This window comes from Lycium ferocissimum, unplaced genomic scaffold (genome assembly GCF_029784015.1).
Source record: "Lycium ferocissimum isolate CSIRO_LF1 unplaced genomic scaffold, AGI_CSIRO_Lferr_CH_V1 ctg2601, whole genome shotgun sequence".
Lineage (NCBI taxonomy): Eukaryota > Viridiplantae > Streptophyta > Magnoliopsida > Solanales > Solanaceae > Lycium > Lycium ferocissimum.
In genome coordinates, this window is record NW_026722643.1 from 37,679 (window position 1) to 60,736 (window position 23,058).

Here is a 23,058-nt window from a genome sequence, read left to right on the forward strand (position 1 = left end):
ATACTTGCTTTCTGGATTCTGTTGATGTAAGTTTTTTGCGGCTGTGATTAATATATAGGGATAGCTGTTAGCAGCCATGGATGTGAACTTGAGGTTGAGGGAAACTTACGGAGGAAGATACAAAGTGAACTTTAGAGTTAGAGAGAAGAAATCTATTATTCCTCAACTGAACTTTACATGAATGAAATGAGCTGTATATGTACATTTTGTCTAACTAACTTTCTAATCACATAGCAATATATTAGTTGTACAATTATTGTATTACCCTTAACTAACTCAGCTTGTGCTTAGCTGTCAACACCCCTCCTCAAGCTGATGGTTGATATAGATCCTTCATTCCAAGTTGTCTCAGTAAATAGTCACGTTGAGCTTTACCTAGACTCTTAGTAAGTAAGTCTGCTAGTTGATCTTCTGTAGGTATGTGCTCAGTGTTGATCAGTCCTTGTATGATCCTTTCCCCTACAAAATAGCAGTCTATATCTATGTGTTTGGTCCTCTCATGGAAGATTGGATTGGCGGCCCCTATCCGTATTGTCGCTTTGTTATCACACCACGCCTTCACGTGTAGTTGAATCTCGCACCAAGTTCTCTGAATGTACTCGTCAACCACACACTTTCGCAACATACTGAGGCCATACTTCTAAACTCAGCTTCTACTGAACTTCTTGAGACTATCTTGGATTTCCATGATATTAGAGCCCCACCAAACTTCACCAAGTATCCAGTTACTAATCTTCTAGTTTGCAAGCAAGCTCCTCAGTCTGAGTCACAAGATGCATTTAGAGAGTTTGTGGATTGTGCAGGCATATAGAGACCTAGTCCAGGTGACCCTTTAATATACTTGACTACCCTGAGGGCAGCCTCCATGTGAGATGTCTTTGGCTTGTGCATGAATTGGCTCAATACTTGAACTGTGAATGCCAAATCTGGCCTTATCATGGTAAGGTATAGTAATCTACCTACCAGTCTTTGATATGGCCCTAGATCCTTTAGTGGATTGTCTGTCGCCTTTCCTTTCTTTCCTTCTTCTTTTACACTCTCATTATACTCTATAGATGTCAGTTTCTGATTAATCTCCAATGGTGTTCCTGCTGGTTTTGAGCCTCCTAAGCCAGCTTCTGATAAAAGTTCTAAGGCATACTTTCTTTGTGTCATCACAATACCTTTCTCAGACTTTGCAATTTCAATCCCAAGAAAAAACTTCAACTCACCAAGGTCTTTTATTTTGAACTTGGTTTGTAGCTCTTTCCTTGTGTGATCAATTAACCTTTGACTGCTTCCTGTGACTATTAAGTCATCTACGTACACCAATACCACTGTGATCTCAGCACCAGACTTCTGAGTGAAAAGAGAGTAATCAAAATGACTTTGTTGAAATCCCATAGCCACCAGTGCTTCAGTTAGCTTATTGTTCCACTGCCTAGGGGCCTGTTTGAGCCCATATAGTGACCTATGAAGTTTGCAGACCTTTATAGATTCCCCCGTCTGGCAAACCCATCAGGAATGTCCATATAGCCATCCTCCACCAGTTCCCCATTGAGAAAAGCATTGTGAACATCCATTTGGTAGATGAACCAATTTTTTGAGGCAGTAAGAGCAATGACTGACTTGACTGTCACTATCTTAGCAACAGGTGAAAATGTGTCAGTGTGGTCTAGTCCTTCCTTTTGACTGAACCCTTTTGCCACAAGTCTGGCCTTATACCTCTCAATCTCACCTGAAGCTTGATACTTTATTTTAATGATCCACTTGCACCCAATAGCAACCTTGCCATGAGGTAAATCTACAATGCTCCATGTGTGATTATCCTCTAAAGCAGCAATCTCCTGTTGCTTGGCCTCAATCCACTTGGGATCAGTGGAGGCTTCTTTGAAGTTTTGAGGTTCTTTGTGAAAGGCATAGGCTGAGAGAGCTTTATGATAAGTGGGACTGATGTTAGAATAAGATACATAAGAAGATATAGGGTAAGTACATGAGTTGGAAATAGGAATAGTAGGTGTAATGTAGTCCTGCAACCATAAGGGAGGCTTGGACTGTCTGCTGGATTTTCTGGTCTCAAGGACACCTGAGGTAGAGGGTGTTGTAGTGTCAGGGCATAAACCAACACTGGGAGCATCTGACACTAAGCTATCAGAGAGTGGATCATCCAAGGGAAGCTGTAGCCCCTCCGGTCCTTCTGACGTGGGAGGAAGACTGATGCAGCTGTCAGAAATACTAGAAGTAGCATGGAAGTGATGCGCAGGATCAAGAAGATCCAGGACTGGAAAAATGGAAGTACCAATTGCTTTCATATGTTTGAAGGGGTAGATATCTTCCTTGAACACAACGTTTCTGCTGACTAGGAAGGAGTGAGAGTGCAAGTCATACACTCTATATCCCTTCTGAGTAGAGGAATAACCACGAGAACTATCGGCGTAAAATTTCGAGGCAAATTTATCGTGCTCTCAAAGGTGTGGCATAACACAAACAACCAAACACTTTGAAGTGAGTGATGGATGGTGCATGACCATACAACATTTCATAAGGGGATTTGTATCTAATAACTCTGTAGGGCAATACATAAGAAGTGTAGACAATTTGTATCGACACATTCTCCCCAAAATCTCAAAGACATAGCAGCCTGAAATCTGAGTGATCTGGCAATTTCAAGTATAGTTCTGTGTCTCCTCTTAGCAACTCCATTTTGCTGAGGGGTGTATACGCAAGAACTTTGATGTTCAATACCAAGAGTAGCAAATAGTTATTGAAACACAATACTAAAAAGCTCACTTCCATTGCCAGTTCTCAGAGTTTTAACAGAAGTAGAAAACATATTCTGCACTTTATTAAGAAAGTTTCTCATGACCACTACAGTATCAGACTTGGACTGTATAAGAAATACCCATGTGAATCTAGTAAAGTCATCTACAATTGTGACAAAGAACCTCTTACCATCATAGGTGGGCACCTTATATGGGCCCTACAGATCACAATGAAGTAGTGCAAATGAATTATGAGAGTTACTAGAACTTATAGGAAAGGGCATTTTTGTTTGTTTTGCAAGTGGACACACAGTGCAGTGTTTAGAATCTAATCCAACTAGATCTTTAAGGGATGAATGCTTATTTATTACATCAATGGGTGCATGTCCTAGTCTTAGGTGCCACAGATGGCTTTTGTCAGACCCACACTTAACAGAAAATGCAGAAGGTTTATATGTAGAACCAGATGACTGAAGAGATGATGCAGAACTGAAGAGATGATGCAGAACCTTTCAATAGGTACAATCCCTGTGCCTCCTTACCAATCCCTATCACCTGTCCACTATAAAGATCCTGAAACAGGCAAAAATCAGGGAAAAAAGAGGCTGAGCACTGCAGCTCTTTTGTAAGTTGGGATACTGATAGGAGATTATGTTTGAAATCAGGTAAGTATAGCACATTGCTAATATCCTGGTTATTAAATACAGATGAGTGTCCTATGTGTGATGCTGACATTACATTTCCTGTTAGTAGGTGCACTTTGCTTCTATCAGAATTTGTATTGATCTGACATTTCTTTAACATTTGCAGGTTAGAGGTCATGTGATTGGAAGCTCCTGTGTCTACTATCCAATTATAATTAATGTAATTGGAGAGTAAAGCTATCAGAGTACTTGTTGTTGCTGTGTTAGCAGAAGATGATCCTTCCTCTGACCCTTGTTTCAGCATATGAACCAGGTGTTGATATTGACCAGGGGTGAAATAGGGCCTAGGCTGTGACATGAACTGAGCTCCACTTCCTCTATACTGAGTTAAACCATACTGCTGCATCTGAGGATTGATTTGAGGTCCATACAGCATCTGAGGGCCAGGTTGGTACTGCATTTGAAGCTGTGGACCGAATCGTGCCATTTGAGCTTGATTTTTCGACTCCGTTGTTGTGGCCAACCACCAAGCATATGACCACCATGCTGCACCTAATGCTGCACTTGAGTGCCAGTTTGAACACCAAATTGTGCTTGACCACTAGATCCCTCTCCCATAGCAAGAACTGCACCATGATTTGCATGGTGATTCTAATTCTGGTTAGCATAGTAGCTAGGTGGAACTCCTTTCTTTTTGCCTTTCCATCCAGATGGATAGCCAATGACCCTGTAACATTTTTCTTTGGTATGCTTCTTATAGCCACAAATTTCACATACAACCTCAATAGGTTTTTTCCGCTTGTAGGTTCCACCAGTTCCTTGTGCATATGGTGCCTTGTTGCTATAGAATGCAGCACCATCAATTGGCTCAGTAATGTGAACTGCTTGTGAAAAATTGGCTAAACTTCTCTGACTCTCTTGATCACCTAACATGGAATATGCTTTATTAATGCTGGAGTGGGACTCATCACCTAACATTAGAGTATGACTCATTCAGGCCCATGAGGAATTGAAGTAGTCTTTGATACTAAAAATGCTTAGTATAATTCACTGACTCTGGACATGGACAAGCAGGACAGGGCATAAGGGCATCAAACTCATCCCAGAAATCCCTTAACTTTGAAAAATAGTCTGCAATTATCATTGTTCCCTGAGTAAAAGTTTGAATTTCTCTATGTAGATAAAGTACTCTAGATCCATTTACTTTATCGAACCTTTCCTTCAAGTCTTCCCACACTTTGTATGCATCAGCTGTATACACTACACTGCTTAGAAGACCTGGTCTAACTGCACTCATTATCTACTAGAGAACTATAGCATTCACTTTCTCCCACTGGTCATACAGTGTTGGATTGAATTGTGATTTAGGGAATCTGCCATCTATAAATCCTAGCTTACTTTTACCTAACAGACCAATTCTCATGGACCGACTCCACAATGCATAATTTTCTGATCCGGTAAAGATAAGCGAGATAAGTGAACTACCTGGAGTATCTATACGTTGCAAGTAGAGTGGATGATTGTGATCAATTTTAGGAACACTTACAGTTGCTACAGTAGCAGAAGCTGTTGTTTCTGTTTGAGTTTCACTCGTTTATACATTTTCATTCGCCATTGTTGATTGAGCTTGCAATTGAGTCTCTATTTCACTTGATTTTGCTTTCACTCAGCTGTTTCGTTCAACTGATTACAAATTCACTTCAATTTGACTGCGTTTCTACTTCTTCGAACCTTCTGTGCTGATTGATCTGATTTATTGTGCAACCAGACAAATCAGTGAGTTTCAAAGCTTTTTAGAACGCCATTGAAGGCTCTGATACCATGTTAGCAGCCATGGATGTGAACTTGAGGTTGAGGGAAACTTACGGAGGAAGATATAAAGTGAACTTTAGAGTTAGAGAGAAGAAATCTATTATTCCTCAACTGAACTTTACATGAATGAAATGAGCTGTATATGTACATTTTGTCGAACTAACTTTCTAATCACATAGCAATATATTAGCTGTACAATTACTGTATTACCCCTAACTAACTCAGCTTGTGCTTAGCTGTCAACAATAGCTCGACAAAAAAGAAGAAGTTAAATATGTGTAACTAGATAACACATCGACCAAAACCAGAATTCGTAAAAGTATCAATGAATGAAAGCGCAATATAATAGAGAAACATACACATGTACACACACATAAAAAGATGATATAACTATAGGAAGAGACACCACTAATGCCGCGGTATAATGAATTAGGATGCTTTCACCCTTAACCAGCGGTCTCGAGTTCAAGTCATGGAAATGAAGAAGAAACTTAGTAGGAAGCATTTCTTCTCTTTAATGAACCTTATGCGGTAAATTCAAATTAGTCGTGGCCCAAAGTGGGTACCTGACACGGGAGGGGGAGGGGTGGGGAGGGGGCATGTGGCGGGAAACTTAAAACTAAAGGAAGTGCCCACAAAAATAGGGCAAACACGTGAAACATGAAAGGTAGTTAGGTTATCAAATGAAGTGAATGATCAATTCTTCAAGCATGCAGAACCAGTGTTCAGATTGCGTTAAAACCTATTGAATTCATAACTAATTTGTAATGAATAAATGTTATAATCTGTAGATTATCAGAAAGAAAGAAACGATATTCATATGAGAAAGAAGATGAAGATGAGGGAAGAGAAGAAGTGAGATTGATTGTATTGAATACTTTCTTGTGTTAATCATTACAATGAGAGGATCACACACACACACACACACACACACACATATATATATATATATATATATATATATATATATATATCTGTGTGTGTGTGTGTGTGTGTGTGTACATAACTTGATCCTCTAAGCTAACTATCCGTGAACTAACTACCTCTTAACTAACTCTGTGAAGTCCACTAACTACAAACAGAATAACTAACTTCTGGACATGAGTGAATGTAACTGCTGACTGTATATTCTGTGTATATCGTGTGTATATTAATAATAAAGAAGATATAGGCCTAAGGAAAAAGCTATGGTTTTATAAAAAGGTCCGCTCAAATTAAATAAATACAATTGATAACATATTGGAGCTTAAGCAACTTGTTGCCTAAAGCTGCTTCTTGATTTGTATCTTAAAAAGAATATAATGTATTTTCTGCTTAAACTCAGACAATTATTTGGTATGAAGGAAAATAATTTGAGACAAAATAAGTTACCTTTTTTATTTTGGGATCAGAATAAAAATTTTAAGGAAATATTTTTCAGCACAAGGGAGAAAATGTGATGCTCATGACAGAGGGCGGGTCAAAGAGAAGAACTGACATACTTTTAAGATGATAAGGTTCTGAAGAAGGGGTTGCACATGACACTTTTCTTAGATGAATTCCACATTAGAATGTAAGAGGAAATTGAAGAGCGTATACGGCATAATACAAGTTCACGTGGTTTGCGTGCTTTTTAGCTCGATATGTAGTTCAAGGAACAAATCCATGAGGTCTGTTGAATCAAAGCAGACAATACGTATCTTGAATTTGGACCGCGCAGACTTCTCTTATGGCAGAATTTAGTCCCTTTTCCCCACACTTATCTAGCCGCTTTATTTCATATCATTGCTCGAACCAGCAAGCACTCAACTTAGACATTATTATAAATATTAATACTAAATATTTCATGAAAATGCTATCCAATTAATTGGTAGGATATTATTAATTTTTAATAGTAAATATCTCTTTTTAAAAAATATTTTTCACACATTAACTAGATATCTAATTTGTCAAATATTATTATGATCATGAACTTCCTAAAAATTGAATTAATTAGAGGAAGCTGTGCAGTTCCAGCAGTAACACTTAGAATAAGAGAAGTGAAGGAAAAATAATTGATAGACCAATTGAACTTCTTATAGGAAATATGCAAATCATGTGATCCAATATTGCAGACATTTTACTTCTTTTTCCTTGAAACGAGTTAATGGTGGCCATTTCTATTTTAAGCTTGGGGAACTCTCTTTATTTGGCTAGTGAAATACTAAGCTACTGGTAAGTAAATATAAATTCGAATTGATGGTCGATGGACAGTTAGTCTTGGTATTAAATGTACCATCTGCTAGCAACATTTAAGACTTACTGCATGAGAAGGTTAGGTAGATTTAATTTTCACTGTCCTGTCCATCCGATATGATAGAATGGATACGATTCATTCACCTTTAATCAGAGGTCTTGCGTATGACTTTATGAATGATCCTGAGAATGGGAAAATTCATAATAAGGAACATTTCCCTCTTAAATCGTCCTTATAGGGCACAGAATTACATTAGTTGAGCCAGTAAATATCGAATACCGGATTATTATATCAAAAGCAAAAAAACTTTAATTTTCTTATTCTAATTGTGGTTTAAATTGTGACAACGTTAGTAGCATATATTCCTACATATTAATTCCTTAGCTAAGACAAAAGGGACTACCCAATGCTATAATTATATTGGGATTAGCTAAGACAAAAGGCACCACCCAATGCTATAATTATATTGGGATTATCTAAATGAGGTACCCTCAACAACTTAATAAAGGACCTCTTGTTGCTTTTCAAACGAAGAGAAAAGAAACCATCTTGAAATGGGACCATAAAATAAATACAGATGTTAATATGTATATCTTCTTAATTTCTTTTCTTCCACCAATAAGGGGCAGAATTGTTTGTTTCTTTAATTTTTTATTACATGGAAGGATCAATAATTATGTCTGTGCGAACTTGCTTACATTATTCCTCCCGAACAAAAAGGGATGCTATACATCGACGATCAGCCTCAAATTAGTTAATTTATTTTGAACTGAGGTGAATGCAAATATTGTTGTTATTTGTATAGAAAGAAAGAAAAAAAAATGGAACAATACAAATCGAATCCACACCTATTAATATGATAAACCTATAGCATTATTACTTCATATGTCTCATTTTATCGGTCATGTTTTCCTTTTTAGTTTATTTAACCTTTTCATGTTTAAAATAATGTCCTTTTTAGTTTATTTAACCTTTTCATGTTTAAAATAATTTTGAAATTCTCATTCTATTCTTAATGAGATGATTTATAGTCACACAAATGTCTATAACTTATTTTATGTCATAAATTTTAAAAAATAATTTTCTTTTTAAATTTCTTGTCAAATCAAAGGTTACCACATAAATTGGGATGAAGGCGATAGTATATATTACACTATATATAGTGCACTTGGTAGGTATAAGAGGGTATGTCTGGTGTCCCAATTTTGCACAGACAATTAATTAATTGGTTTCACATTTTAAAATTGCTGTCTAGTTAGACAGAAAATATATTCTGCATTAATACATTGAATCTCTACTTAGATACTATGCATGATTATTGTGAATCGTTTTATTTAAGAAACATGTATAATAAGAAATATAATCACGTCCAAATTTGTACACAAATATTTCTATGAGATGTTGTTTCAGTCATGCAGTTACAGAACGTTATCTGAGTATTGTGTTAGAAGAAAATCTTCACCATATATATTTGGACAATAATTAATAATATTGGATTGAAATTGGATTATATATTGGAATGGATTACGAAAATTTGAGTTTTTTGTTATAAATTTAATCTGCAAAGTTAAACAAGAGAGTCTTTTTTATTTTATTATTATTTTATCTTCTCTAGACTTGCCTTGGGTAACAAAATTAATATTAATGGAACTGATTGATTTTATTGAAATACTAATTATTAACACTATGATTTTGTATAAGCTGTATTGATTAATTACTCCGTAGAATAAGATAATGACGACAAATTGATTAGGTTATTATAATTACTCATTGCTACTTTAGAACCTATATATATATATATATATATAATATAAAGCTAGGCATAGACAAGCTGATGTGGCACCTCTCTTTGGTCAAGGATCCTATTTATCTTTTTTCTCCTTTTTTTGCTTTTTTTATTCATTCTTTGGTCTATTATTATAATAAAGAATGACAATGAAAAATTGTAAGAAACTTACTGTATTAAAAATCTACATCCATAACCCCCCGTTGTTAAATCTGTTTAATCACACCTCTTTATAGGCGGTTATGACTTTTCAAGTCTATAACCTTCCATTGTGTGATGTTTTATAGACTGAAACTTTCTTTTCGTTTCCTCACTGCATTGCATATTTCCTATGTAACAAGAAAGGCCTTGCGGGGTGTCATTATTTTGGACTTTAATCTTCCTCAGCTAAAGCATGAAACAAGATGCTTAGACATTGTTTCTCAACGACTGATGAGGAGTTTGGATATTGTTTCTCGCTTAGTATCGATTATTGCAGTCGGGAGCATAAATGGTTATATAAAAGGGTATGTAAATATAGGGACATATATGTGATTTTTCTTCTTCTTCTTCTACTTTTTGATGATGGACAATTTTGATTAATATCAGCTTGATATTGATCTTTTTCTCTGGCCATTGGGCGTATTGGGAATACTGGATTCGTATATATGACAAAATATAGGAGTTGAATAGATGACCTTTTAGGTTTATGATAAGTATTGTTTTTCTTCTGACATGTAATGGTGAGTTTGATAACCATTTGATATCTTTTTCCATCCGATATTTTGTAGATACTGATTTTGTTAATTTACTTTCATACATAGAAGTTTGAATAGATGATATTCCGTGGCTAAACACTTTAGCCACGTTTTTTTTTTCCGTAGCATTCGTAGCAAAATGTAGCGTAGCTAAAAGTTAGCTACAAACTTTACATGGTCCGTGGCTAAGCACTTGTACTAATTGCTACGAGTTTTTTTGTATTGTAGCTGCGAAGATAGAAAATTCCTGCCACGGAAAATATACTCATAGCAAGCAACTTTAATCTTTTGCCACGACGAACAAATTTTGTAGTTGTCTTCATATTGTAGCCACAAGGTATTTTATTGTAGCAAAAGATTTAATTTGTTTGCCACCAAACTCAAATTTTATGGTTGTTTCTATAGCTTAGTTTCGTGGCAATAGCAGTCAATATTTAGTTACGAACTAAACAATTCATAGCTATGAGTTAAAGTATTTGCCACAAATATTATCATACCGTAGCTATGAAGCCGTACCTTAGCTATGAAATAAATAACATTATAGCTAAAAAGAACCTTCATTTGCTACGAAAATTGTAAATTTGTAGCAATGTTTTTATACGTGGCAATTATAGGATTATATGTCTAGCTACGAACTCAAAAGTTCATAGCTAAAAGTGTATACTTTTTGTCACGAGAGACAAAATTGTAGCAAAAGATTTTTTTCATTTGCTACGGAAATAAAAATGTGCATCCATATTCTCGTTTGCGTGGCAATTATATGTACGTTTAGCTACGAATCCAAAAATTTCATAACTACTAATTGAAATATTTGCCACGACATTGTTAGCCATATAATGTAGCTGAGAATTCATTTTCAACATGAAATTTATAGACAATATCGTAGCAATATATCTTCAATCGTGTAATAAATGCAATATATTAGAAAAAAGATGTAACAAAGGTTCAACAATGTCATCCAAAATAGTGAAACATCACTTTATTCAAACATATCAATATACTTTTGCAAGAGAAAAAATAATTCTTCATGTCCCCATCGATTTTGATGCTTCCATCACTACTCCACAAGCTGCAATAACAATTAAGAAAACAAATAAAAAAATGATACAATAAAGAATTCGTTTAAAAATTAAGCTTTGTTTCTTAATATGAATATTTTATAAGATCACATATTTATTGGATTAGTAATATTAAAATATAAAAATAAGCTACTTACGGTTAGATTTGCATCATTTGATTGTCGGCCTTGAGCTGCAACCAACATTTGAAATTTTGCTGCCCATTGTTTCTCCAACTTTGCTATCTTATTATCCGTTTCTTTCTTCATTTCTTCAATTTGCTCCTTAGCTTCCCTTATTTGCTCCTTAGCTTCCCTTTTAACTTCTTCCACACGCTCGTTCGATTCTTTTCTTGTCGATTCTAATTGCTTTATGAGTTGTACCTTCGTTGGTCTACCCCCGAAATATTCACTAATATTTTTTCCTGGGCCATATGCACGAAGATATCCATTTTTTTCTGCCCCAAGTACTTTTTCGAAGATATCATCATCATTTAAAGAAATTTCTCCTTTTTCTTGCTGCTTTTTAAATTGGCCAAATTGATCCTACAATCAAAAAAATTCAATCACACATCTATGCAAATATATATTTTAAGGAGATAAAGAGGAAAGCCAACACGTTGAAATTACAATAGCATTTTGTTGAAAAGCATCAACTTGTTTTCCTTTTTTTCTCTTGCGAGATTCCATGAAAATTTCAACACGAGAAGGAGTTTTTCCATCTTTTTTCTCCGCCTGTGAAAATAATAATCATTATCATTAGTTAAATTTCGATAATGAAATATAATTTTTCTAACTTTGTTCTAAATATTATATGTGTACCATTTCGTGTCTAAGTCTCGCATAGCTTTTAGTTCCAATATATGGAGGCAATGAACGTTTCGATCTATTCGTCTTGTTCTGCATGCTTTTTTTTTTTAACAAAAGTTGATAAACAAACAATAATTAATATTAGTTTCTATACTACAAAATAATTTAAAAAACAGTAAACTAATTAATTCAAATACCGAAAGTCAAAGCATCACTCCAAAGGTTGACCAAATATTTCCATTCATCTGCGTTAACAAGTTTAGGCTTGTTTCGCAAGCGAAGTTGATAAGTTGTCTTCGAATCGAAATACCGCTTTTCATCTTGTGCCTATAGCCTCTGTAGATGTCACTCATATGACCAAGAATTGCGCCTTTTCTTCCCTCAGAAACATCGAAATTAAATTTTTCCTATAAAAAAAATACAATTTTAGTAATCTCTGGGAACACCATATAGACTAAAGCATGCATAATAGTTATCTTGAAGAACAGTTGCTATGTTCTAACAAATATCAACCAGAAAAAATTAAAGAAGAAATATAAATTTTATTTCTTACCAAGATGATGTCCCACATATGGTCGATCTTTTCTTCCTCAATCTCTTTCCAACCACTTACTTTTAAGGGGCAACAAATTCGATTTCTAACTGTTTGCCCCAAAAACCAAATAAATTGAGTTGCATTCTTGCTAATAGCTTGATCATCATCATCAAATTCTACAGGCAACTTTTCACCCTCCTGTAAGTTGATTATTTTTATGCATCGGGTAGGCCCTCTAGTTTTTCTTTTCACAACGTTTGAGCCTAAAATTGAAGATTAAATAGATAACGTCAAGTGAAAATATTGATAGAAGTAAAAAAAAAATCAATAAAAAATAAAAGGTACCTGTTGAATTTGCTGATTCGAGCTCTTCCACAACTGCTTCATTTACCTCTTCTGATGCATTTTCTCTAGAACTATTTTCTTCGGCACTCATAAAAATATCACAATCTTTTGATAGCACATAAATCTCGATAGACTTCTCCTTATGCCTTTTATAACTGACTAGCATGTTCCTAACATCCTAATCATCGCGACATTCGACTAACCCTTCGTAATCACTAACAACTCTATCACCTCTCAGATAAAAGAACTTATCTCCCTCAAAAACATCGAAGTTACAATTCTTTTTTAAATCAGCCAATAAATCAAAGTAACTAATAAAATCAATGTCCATGTTTGTTTTTATCAAATTCCCGTTTACATATTTTCTAGAAGGCGAGAATACAAAATAACCACCATAATGGTAGCTAATTTCAATCTCACTTAGCGTGTCCACACTTCCTACAAAATTATTGAACATGAGTTAGCTATATATGATTAAACAAAACGCAAATTCATCTAATTGAAAGGAATAATAATAATAATGAATTCAATTTGTACCCGGATAAACAAGTTCTTCCACATGTTGTGTGGGCAAATTTTCTTTAACCGGCACCGTTTGAGCACTCTTAGGAGGTTCCATATTACCATTATCAGTCAACCGACTAGTTTTTTTCCGAAGACCATTCCTACCCATGTCTGGCTGTAAACAAACTTTTGTTAGGCGCAAAAATACTTTGAAGTTTCAGCAAATAATTTCAATGATAATATGTCCACACTTTGAAGTTTCAGCAAATAATTTCCGGGTGGCATGATATTAATTTCAATCTCACGTCCCCCACAACCCATACTTTTTCTTCTATATACTATGGCATATTAAAGACCAACAATTTGGTAGTGGCTTCAGCTAATTTCCAACGTTCCTAAGATAGGCAAAACATGATTGTGGGCAGACCCAATGCACCATAATTATCACATAAAGAGAATATCAAGTTATCATGGATTAAAAGAATATCAATGGCGGCTTCACATGGATTAAAAAGAATACCAATGGCAGCGTCTTCACATGGATTAAATCATTATGGTTGTTTAAATCATAAGGAAAAAGAAACCAACAAAGAAAAGGATATACAATTACCTTATTGTGCCTTGAAAACAAAAGTTGAAACTAGGAAAATTGGAGATGGAGAAGTGACATGATTTTTTTTTTCTATCTCTAAAGTGCTTAATCTTTTAGGGTTTTGGGGTCTGTAATAAGAAAAGAAATCTATAATTTAGGCATAAAAATTAAGAGGGAAATAATTTGGAGGGAACTTTTTTGTTTTTGTTTTCAAAATTTCACCACAACTCTTTTAATTTTTAATTTCGTAAATTAGAGAAAATTATTGTGAATTCATCATGTTTCCCTCCTAATAGACAGAGCACTTAAAAAAACGTTAGCTAAGAATTTTCTTAATAAAAAATATATTGTTGTTTAGACACAATTGCCTATTTATTTAAATACTATTTTAAACTTACAATTACAATAAAGTTAATGTTCCAAATTCCAATAATAGAGTTAATGTTAAATTGAATTAAATAGGACGATCAACACCTAATTACACTAGATCGATAAAGTATTGTCTTGATAAGGTTTGACTCAATAATAATTCCAAGCACTTGATCAAGATGAATAGTGAGACCATCCCACAACCACCCAAACAAAAATTTAAAACTCTTTTTAAAAAAAAAAAAAAATTAAACTTTTTTTTAAGGGGCTAAAGAAAATATTTGGGATAAAGCAATTAAACCCGAAGGGGTCAACCCCCTAAAACTTAGATCGAAAACGGAATAATTACCCCTAAAAGCCGATGCCCACTCTCATAAGGGAGAGTGACATACACTCTCCTTGCCACATGTGTATTTATTGTTGTTTTCTTCTTCTTTTTTTAATTTTTTTCGCTTACGTGTCAATTTTTTTAAAAATAAAAATAAAAAACTGAATTTTCATTAAAAAAAAATGAGTTTTAAAACCCGTCTTTTTTTTTTAATTTGAAAATTTGATTTTTTTTAAACCCATTTAAAAAAAAAAAAAAAAAACTAAAAACATGGCATTTTCTTTTAAAAAAAGGATTTTTAAAACCCTTTTTAAAAAAAAAATTTGAAAATTTGTTTTTTTTTCAAGATGAAAAATGATTTTTTTTTTTTTAAATATGGAAAAATGGATTTGTTAAAAATATGGAAACTTGATTATTTTTTTAAAAAATCTTGATTTTCATGATTTCATTTTCTTAGGACACTTTTATTTTTCAAATAAAATCCGGAAAAGTGCTTTTCTTGCCAAAATGTGAAAAAAAAACTGAATTTTTATAAAATTTGAAAAAATTAATTATTTTCTTAACATGTGGAAAAAAAACTAAATGTTAGATTTATTTTTTTTTTTTTAAGAAAAAAAAAATAAGGTCTCAAAGAGAGAACACATATTTCCCGTTTTAAAAAGTTTTGGGGGGGGGGGGGGTTAATTCTTTTCGAGGGTGGGTTGGGGGGGGGGGGTGCGGGGTGGTGGGAATGGTTGGTAGAATGTCATTTGCAGGACTTGGTTTTCTTACTTTCATTAGGGAAGTCATTTTCCTCGTTCTTAAAAAACTTGTTTTCTTAGAGAAAATATTTCCCAAATTTGGGGGGAAGAGTGGTGTTGTGGGTGGGGGAGTTTGGTGGTGGGAATGGTTGGTAGAATGCCACTTGTAGGACTTGGTTTTCCTACTTTCTTTAGGGAACGATGAACAACTCTAATTACACTAAAATGTATTATTTCGAGTCAAATAACAATTTTTGGAGTACATTAGTATGAAGCTTGAGCTGGACTTAGATAATATTTAGATATTATCTATTTAAATATTTAAAACTTACACTTACAAGTATGATTGTGTAAAGTTAAATTGAATCGAACTATATATGAACATTTAATTACATTAGATCGATAAAGATATTATTCCAATAATAGAGGTCCGAGTCAAATAACATGAATTCTTGAAGCACTTGTTCGGATGAAGCTTGAGTTAAAGCCTTAGTGAAGTTAATTTGTTGCTTAAATCCAATATAAGTAGTCAGTTAAATAAATTAGATATAAGCTAACTATTTATTGAATTATATTTAAAATTTACAAGTAAACTATGTAAATTGAATTAAATAAAACGATTGACACCCAATTACACTAGATCGATAAATGTATTGTCCACGTCGAATAGGTGCAAGTCAAAAAAGAATTCTCAATGCACTTTATGAAGATGAACTTGAGCAAGACTTATAGTTTGTTTGGTCAAACTTCTAAAATTAACATATTTTGAAATGTGCTTTTCAAAAATGTACTTTTGGCGAAAAGCAGTTTGTCTTTGATCAATTAATTTAAAAACACTTTTGAGGAGCAATTAGTGTTTGACCAAGCTTTTAAAAAGTGTTTCTAAGTGTATTTTTCTCAAAAATGCTTTTCGAAAAAGTGTTTTTGGGCAAAAGCTATTTTTTTAGCTTCTGAAAAATAGTTTCGCTACTCTTCGTACGAGTTATTTTCTTCCAAAAGCGTGGCCAAACACCTCACTTTTTTAAAATAAGCACTTAAGGGAAAAAAAATAAGCTTGGCCAAATAGGCTATTAGTGAAATTCAATATAATTACTTAATCAAAGATAATTAAATATAATTACTATTTATTTAAATTATATTTGAAACTTATGAGTATGCAAAAATTGAGTTGAATGGCATCGAACAATGAACACCTATAATTACAATAAAAATGTATTTTTCAATAGAATTGGTTCAAGTCAAATAAGTAACTAATTAAGGACCCAACCCTTCTCCCTTATTTTAATTTACTCTCTCACCCAAAATCCCCAAAACATATTTGTGCGCTCTCCCTCACCTCTGCGGACCACACTTCTCACCAACAATCCCCAAAGCCATTAAGGTATGTATTCCTCCAGCTTTCTCTCTATTTGTTTTGCTTTGTCTTATCACACTTGCTGATAATTTCTTCCCTTGGCACAAATTCCTCTCCCTATTTTCCCATGAACCCCTTCTAATGTATCCTTGCTCTTCGATGTCTAGTACTGTTTTTTATTGTTGTTTGGTGTCTAAGATTGGTGATATTAGAATCCTCAATCAGAAAAGCAGAAAGTAAAAGGTTCGCTATTAGCCATGATTGGAGTTCTGTCAATAAGGTGTTTGGGATAATGCCTGAGCTTTCATTCTGGTTATATAGTCATGTTTAGGTGCCTAATATATTGAACACTTGTTAGAACCATTTATAAGTAATTCAAAACCATAATACACTTGGTAGAACGACTTATAAGGTATGATAAGTAAATACAGATATAGCACCAAGATGTGAAATTTAGTGAATTGGGTTGAAATACTAGGATGTTTGAGGCAATCATGTTCTGCTTTGCTGAACTCTTGAAAGTTCGTGAGTTTTTTATGCATCTTGATCTTAATCTTAATCTTTTTTTTCTTTGTAGGAAATTTGAAAATGGACAAAACTTGGATGCGTTGTGAAGATAGATTGAGCGATACTTATGTAAACGGAGTTGACAGGTTTCTGGAATTTGCTTTTAAGCACTTGGAACTAGAAGGTGCAATTCCTTGTCCTTGTAAGAAATGCAACAATGTTTTCCACAGGACTAGAGGTGAAGTCAGGGATCATTTAATAATGAATGGGATCGTCAAGGGATACACGCGGTGGCTTTATCATGGAGAATTTGCACCTAAAGAGAAAAACACTAACAGTGAAGTAAGACCAGAGAAAGTAAGAAAAGAGCGAGGTGATGATATATTTGAAATGATTTACGATGCTGCTGGCCCTGAAATCATGGATGATTCCAGTGGGAAGTTTCAACATGGTGATGCTTCAGAGCCTACTTCAAAATTTTTCAAATTATTGGAGGATGCTGCACAACAACTTTATCCTGGTTGTGAGACATTCTCCAAGCTGTCACTGATTGTGGAACTATTCCAAATCAAGTGTCTTTTTGGGATAAGTGATAAAGCAACTGATAGCATACTGAAGTTAATTAAGCGAGCACTTCCTTCTGGTGAAACTTTACCAGAGACATTCTATGGAGCAAAACAATTGATTAGAAATTTAGGCCTTCGTTATGAAAAAATACATGCTTGCGAGAATGACTGCATGTTATTCTGGAAACATAATGCAAAAGCTGAATCTTGCTCGGTTTGTGGTGAGTCTAGGTGGAAATCAGTTGAAGGTCAAAAAACTAATGGCGGTGCTCAAGGAAAGACCAAGAACAAAGTTCCTCGAAAAGTTTTACGTTACTTCCCCTTGAAACCAAGATTGCAAAGGTTGTTTATGTCATCAGAAATTGCTTCAGACATGACATGGCATCATGATCAGCGTTTGAAAGATGGGGTTCTTAGACATCCAGCAGACTCAGAGGCGTGGAAACATTTCGATACATCTAATCCAGGCTTTGCTAGAGATCCTCGTAATGTTAGACTTGGATTAGCATCTGACGGGATAAATCCTTTTGGTAACTTAAGTGTTTCTCATAGCACTTGGCCAGTGATTATTACTGTATATAACTTACCCCCTTGGATGTGCATGAAGCCACCATATTGCTTCTTGTCTTTGTTGATACCTGGCCCTAAAGCTCCTGGAAATGATATCGATGTGTACTTAGAACCATTGGTAGACGAGTTGCGAGAGTTATGGTATAATGGAGTCGATACATATGATGCTTCGAGAAGAGAGAATTTTTGTATGCGGGCAGCACTCTTATGGACTATAAATGATTTTCCAGCTTATGCCTACTTGTCTGGATGGAGCACGAAGGGAGCTTTGTCTTGTCCTTCATGCAACAAAGAGACTCCTTCTACTCGATTAAAGTATGGTCGTAAGTTTTCTTACATGGGTGCTCGTAGGTTTCTATCATCTAATCATAAATGGCGGCGGAATAAACGTGATTTTAATGGAGAAGTAGAAAAATGATCTGCTCCTAAAGCTCTCTCTGGAGATGATGTTTTAAACCGGTTGTCTAGTTGGGAAGACGTGACATTTGGTAAGACCCAAAAAAAACAAAAATACGAAAAAAGTAAAGGGATTCATAACTGGAGGAAGAAAAGCATTTTTTTCAAACTTCCTTACTGGAAAAATAATTTAATACGCCACAATTTAGATGTGATGCATATTGAAAAAAATGTTTGTGATAATATCATTGGGACATTATTAGATATAGAAGGAAAGGCAAAAGATAATCTGAATGCTCGTCGTGATTTGAAGGAAATGGGTATAAGGAAAGATTTGCACGCAACTCAAAAGGATGGAAAATGGTATTATCCAGCAGCATGCTATTCTTTATCACCAGATGAGAAGTCTAAAGTATGCAAGTTCTTGAAAATGGTTAAGGTTCCAGATGGTTATTCTTCCAATGTATCACGGTGGGTGAAGTTAAAGGATCGTAAAGTTTATGGAATGAAGAGTCACGATTCTCATATTCTGTTGGAACAATTGCTTCCTCTTGCAATTCGTGGAGTCGTGCCAAACAATGTCTATGATGCTATCACCGAGTTAAGTATTTTCTTCAGAGAGTTGTGTTCAAAAACATTAAGGGTTGATGTTTTGGATCAACTTGCAGCTCAAATTCCAATAACATTATCCAAATTAGAAAAAATATTTCTACCAACATTTTTTGACGTTATGGTGCACTTGGTCATTCATCTCCCAACAGAAGCTAAGATTGCTGGACCTGTACAAAACAGGTGGATGTACCCAATGGAGCGGTATGTTTTTAATATTATAATTTTGATTTAATTTTATGTGACTTGTTAATTTATCATGCTAAGCAATTTAACTGTGTGTTTATCATGTAGATTAATGGGCAAATGGAAATATTACGTTCGTAATAGAAATCAGCCTGAAGGATCTATTGCAGAGGGGTATATTGTTGAAGAAAGTCTAATATTTTGTCAAGATATTTACATTGTGGCATGAAAGGATATAATCGAATGGACAAAAATTATGAAGGTGATCATGTTGAGTCATACAGTGGATTATCAATATTTGAACAAAAGGGTTGTCCGTTATTAAGAGATACATCCAAAAATCTTGAAGAGTTTGAGCGAAAACAAGCTCATCTTTATGTCTTGAGAAATTGTGAAGAAGTTCAACCATTTCTACGGTATGTTTCATTATATTATTGTGTTCACTAGTCTCCCGTCTCAAATTATTTGTCGCGTTTCTTTTTCACACGCCTCTTAAGAAAATATTAATTTTGGGATGTTTTGACTATTTTACCCTTATTTATGTCTTAAGAGGGGTAATCTCTTTTCATTGAATATTTATTCTATTTATATGCCATCTCCCCATAACTGAGGTGTTTGTGTTTGTAATCTTCAAAAACAATTACTATTAACGGTAAAATGGGAAAAAATAATAATTTTTGTCTTGAACTTCTAAAATGACAAATAATTTGAGACAACTATTTTTAGAAATCACGACAAATAATTTGAGACGGAGGGAGTATTTGTTAGCTTTTCTCAAGTCTTATGGTTATGTTTAAACAGAGAGTATGAGCAGAACAATCGGGACATGAACTTCGATGATTGGTTTTCCAATCGAGTAAGTTTTTATTGTTACTTTGAATTCAATTTTTTTTTTTTTTTTTTTTTTTGGTAAATACCTTTCTGGACAAAGTCCCAAACTTAGTGCAACATATGAAACCTCAAGACCCAAGGTCCTTCTACTCTTTCAGATGATCTACTTAGTCAACTAGGATATACATCAAAGTGCTGGACATAAGTAGCTAGTTTGACATTTAAATGAGCGATTTCCTGAATAATCCTTCTTACCATGCTTTCAATTGCTCTCTGTTGCTTCCGAAAAATCGACCAATCCTTTCTTGCCATACATAGTAAGTTGCAACTGCTAGTGAGACTCTATAAAGTTGACTAGCTTTGTTCCTTCCCATGTGATGCCTTTCAGCCCATTGCAGCTCTTCCCTCCATCCCCATAAACTTCTTTGGATACCCATGCCATGAATTTCTTCCAGATAGCTCCAGCTACTAAACACTCAAAGAACAGGTGCTGAATTCAATTTGTAATACTTATTTATTCATTTATTTTTTTGTACAGATTGTACAAATGCGCAGAGAAGGGAATTCACTTGCAAGTTGTGAATTGTATTCTTTGGCTAGAGGTCCTTTTAATGGAGTTCAAAGATTCAAGGGTTATGAAATAAATGGTTTCAGGTTTCACACTAAACTACTTGAGGAAAATAGGGTGAAGCAAAATAGTGGGGTTTTAGTAAGAGGAGTAATGAATGGTCAAAATATTAATTACTATGGTGTTCTAACTGAAATAGTAGAACTTCAATACTTCAAAAGTAAGCGGGTTGTTTTGTTTAAATGTGACTGGTGGAACGTTGATCACATAGGAAGAGGAGTGAAAATAGATAAACATGGTGTTGTTAGTGTCAATACTAAGCGAAAACTAGCAACAAATGAACCATTTGTGCTTGCATCTCAAGCAGAACAAGTTTTTTATGTCAAGGATAATCTTCATCCAAATTGGTCAATTGTCTTGAGCGGTCATTCTACTTATTTTACTGGAGCTGCTGTAGGTGAAGATACTTTTCAACAAGATGCTTGTAATGATTTCTTGTGTACATTTGAGGAAGATGAAGACTTTATAAACTGGGGAAGAAATGATCTTGATGTTATCAGCACTGATGTTGCTTTAGCTGATGATATTATTGACGACATCGAATCGGAGCCTGAAACCGATGATGAAGATTTGTTATTGTGAACATTTAAAAATCTTATATGGATATGGCTTATACTAAATTGATGTTAACAAGTTAACTTATTTCTTGAGGGATGATGTTTTTTTCTTTATTATATTGAGTTATTCTGATTGAATATGAGTTAATATTCAGTAATGTTGAGTTGATAATTTTGATTGGATTGAGTTGAAATGTTATTTTCTACCGGGTGTATGTTGATGGATTATTCAGTTACAGGGGAAACTCTGTCGATTTTTTTGTCAGATCAATAGACTAAAGTAATAGCCAGTCTGACATTATCTGTTTGTTGCAATTGAATGACGTTCGAGTCTTGATAATGATATTGATTTTTGGTGAGGCTAGTTATTCATGTCGTCGCGTGTTGGCATTTTGTCATTTTAACAATGTATTTTGTGCTTCCTTATGTAATGTGCAGGTATATATGGTGATAATTTTTTTTCAAAATATTTTTGGTAATGACATTGATTTTTGGTGATTGTTGTAATTCATTTTGCCATGTATTGACATCTTTTCATTTAAAAAGACAATGTATTATTTTCTTCCTTGTGTAATGTGAAGGTATAATTTTTTGAAAATGGTAACAGAATGTGCATGTATTATATCTGTAACTTCTGAAGAATGGTGAATGAAAAAGCTAATAGAAACATTGAAAATTCTAAGCTACAAGTATATTTCTGCAGCCATTTAATTTAATGTGTTTATTATGATTGTATTCATACTATTTTTATGGTAACTACAAGTGTAGGAAATCAAATTATTTAATTTGGCTAAAAGATTAGTATTGCTACAACAAAATTCAATTCGTGCTAAATAATACTAATTATTAGCTATGAAATTTTATCATAACAATAAATCTGTGGCTATATGATTCTGTCATGACAAGTAACTATATCTATTAAGCCAATTATTGCCACAAATTTTAGTACTCGAAGTAAAAATATTTATCTTGCTGTAATATTTTATTTTAAGTAATTTTTTATGGCTAAAAGGTTACTATTGCTACGATAAATTTCAACACGTGGCAAAAATTAATAATTAGCTACGAAATTTTACTATAGCCAAAATTCTATAGCTATATTGTGTAACTATTGCCACAATCTTTTATAACTTGAAGCAAATATATTTATTTAGCTACAACATTTTGTTTCAAATAATTTATTGTGGCTAAAAGGTTACTATTACTACAGTAAGTTTCAATCCGTAGCAAAAATTAATAATTAGCTACGAAATTTCTTTTTAGCAAAGCATTCGTGGTTATATCATTTAGCTATTGCCACAAATTTTATAACATGAAGCAAAATTATTGATTTAGCTACAATATTTTGTTTCAAATAATTTATTGTGGCTAAAAGGTTACTATTGCTACAGTAACTTTTATCGCGTGGCAAAAACTTATGATTAGCTATAAGAGTTTATCGTAGCAATAAAGTTGTAGTTATTTCGGTAACTATTGCCACGATAGTTAGCAATTATGGCAAAAATGAGAAATTAGCTTTGTCAATTTGATTTTCGTGGCAAAGAAATTTTACGAATTTGTAAATAGCTACGGAATTCAAATTTTTGTGGCTATTAATAGGTAATAGCTACGCTTTTTAAATTCGTAGCTTAGATTTCGT

General features: G+C 34.0%; 2 protein-coding genes and 1 long non-coding RNA gene across 8 annotated transcripts; 1 reads left to right on the forward strand and 2 right to left on the reverse strand.

The window, feature by feature from the left end:
• Window positions 1-10,784: 10,784 nt before the first annotated feature.
• On the reverse strand, window positions 10,785-11,907 carry LOC132043623 (uncharacterized). Its single transcript, XM_059434100.1, has 4 exons — window positions 11,815-11,907; window positions 11,623-11,727; window positions 11,152-11,538; window positions 10,785-11,004 (listed from the first exon to the last, which is right to left on the reverse strand). Exons 1-4 carry the CDS (start codon window positions 11,896-11,898, stop codon window positions 10,993-10,995), a joined length of 588 nt encoding a protein of 195 aa, XP_059290083.1. The 5' UTR covers window positions 11,899-11,907; the 3' UTR covers window positions 10,785-10,992.
• A 189-nt stretch (window positions 11,908-12,096) lies between these two features.
• Window positions 12,097-20,774, reverse strand: LOC132043624 (uncharacterized). Its single transcript, XR_009411879.1, has 3 exons — window positions 20,490-20,774; window positions 12,356-12,600; window positions 12,097-12,209 (listed from the first exon to the last, which is right to left on the reverse strand). It is a non-coding gene; the product is annotated as an uncharacterized LOC132043624 (long non-coding RNA).
• On the forward strand, window positions 16,473-21,871 carry LOC132043621 (uncharacterized). 6 transcript variants are annotated; one of them, XM_059434099.1, is made up of 5 exons: window positions 16,521-16,596; window positions 18,922-19,421; window positions 19,512-19,819; window positions 20,205-20,259; window positions 20,773-21,871. In XM_059434099.1, exons 3-5 carry the CDS (start codon window positions 19,629-19,631, stop codon window positions 21,442-21,444), a joined length of 918 nt encoding a protein of 305 aa, XP_059290082.1. In that variant the 5' UTR covers window positions 16,521-16,596; window positions 18,922-19,421; window positions 19,512-19,628; the 3' UTR covers window positions 21,445-21,871. The 6 variants fall into 6 exon arrangements, with proteins under 6 accessions (XP_059290078.1, XP_059290081.1, XP_059290082.1 ...); XM_059434095.1 differs by lacking the exon at window positions 20,773-21,871 and having other exon boundaries at window positions 16,473-16,596; window positions 17,147-19,421; window positions 20,205-20,524; XM_059434098.1 differs by lacking the exon at window positions 20,773-21,871 and having other exon boundaries at window positions 16,489-16,596; window positions 17,186-19,421; window positions 20,205-20,524.
• The last annotated feature ends 1,187 nt before the right edge of the window (window positions 21,872-23,058 follow it).

Coding starts and splice junctions, on each gene's coding strand:
- LOC132043623 (XM_059434100.1), bottom strand. CDS start 11,898: ATGCAGAACAAGACGAATAGATCGAAACGTTCATTGCCTCCATATATT. Junction 11,728..11,814: donor CGAGACTTAGACACGAAATG/GTACACATATAA, acceptor TTATTTTCACAG/GCGGAGAAAAAAGATGGAAA. Junction 11,539..11,622: donor CTTTTCAACAAAATGCTATT/GTAATTTCAACG, acceptor TTTTGATTGTAG/GATCAATTTGGCCAATTTAA.
- LOC132043621 (XM_059434095.1), top strand. CDS start 17,158: ATGGACAAAACTTGGATGCGTTGTGAAGATAGATTGAGCGATACTTAT.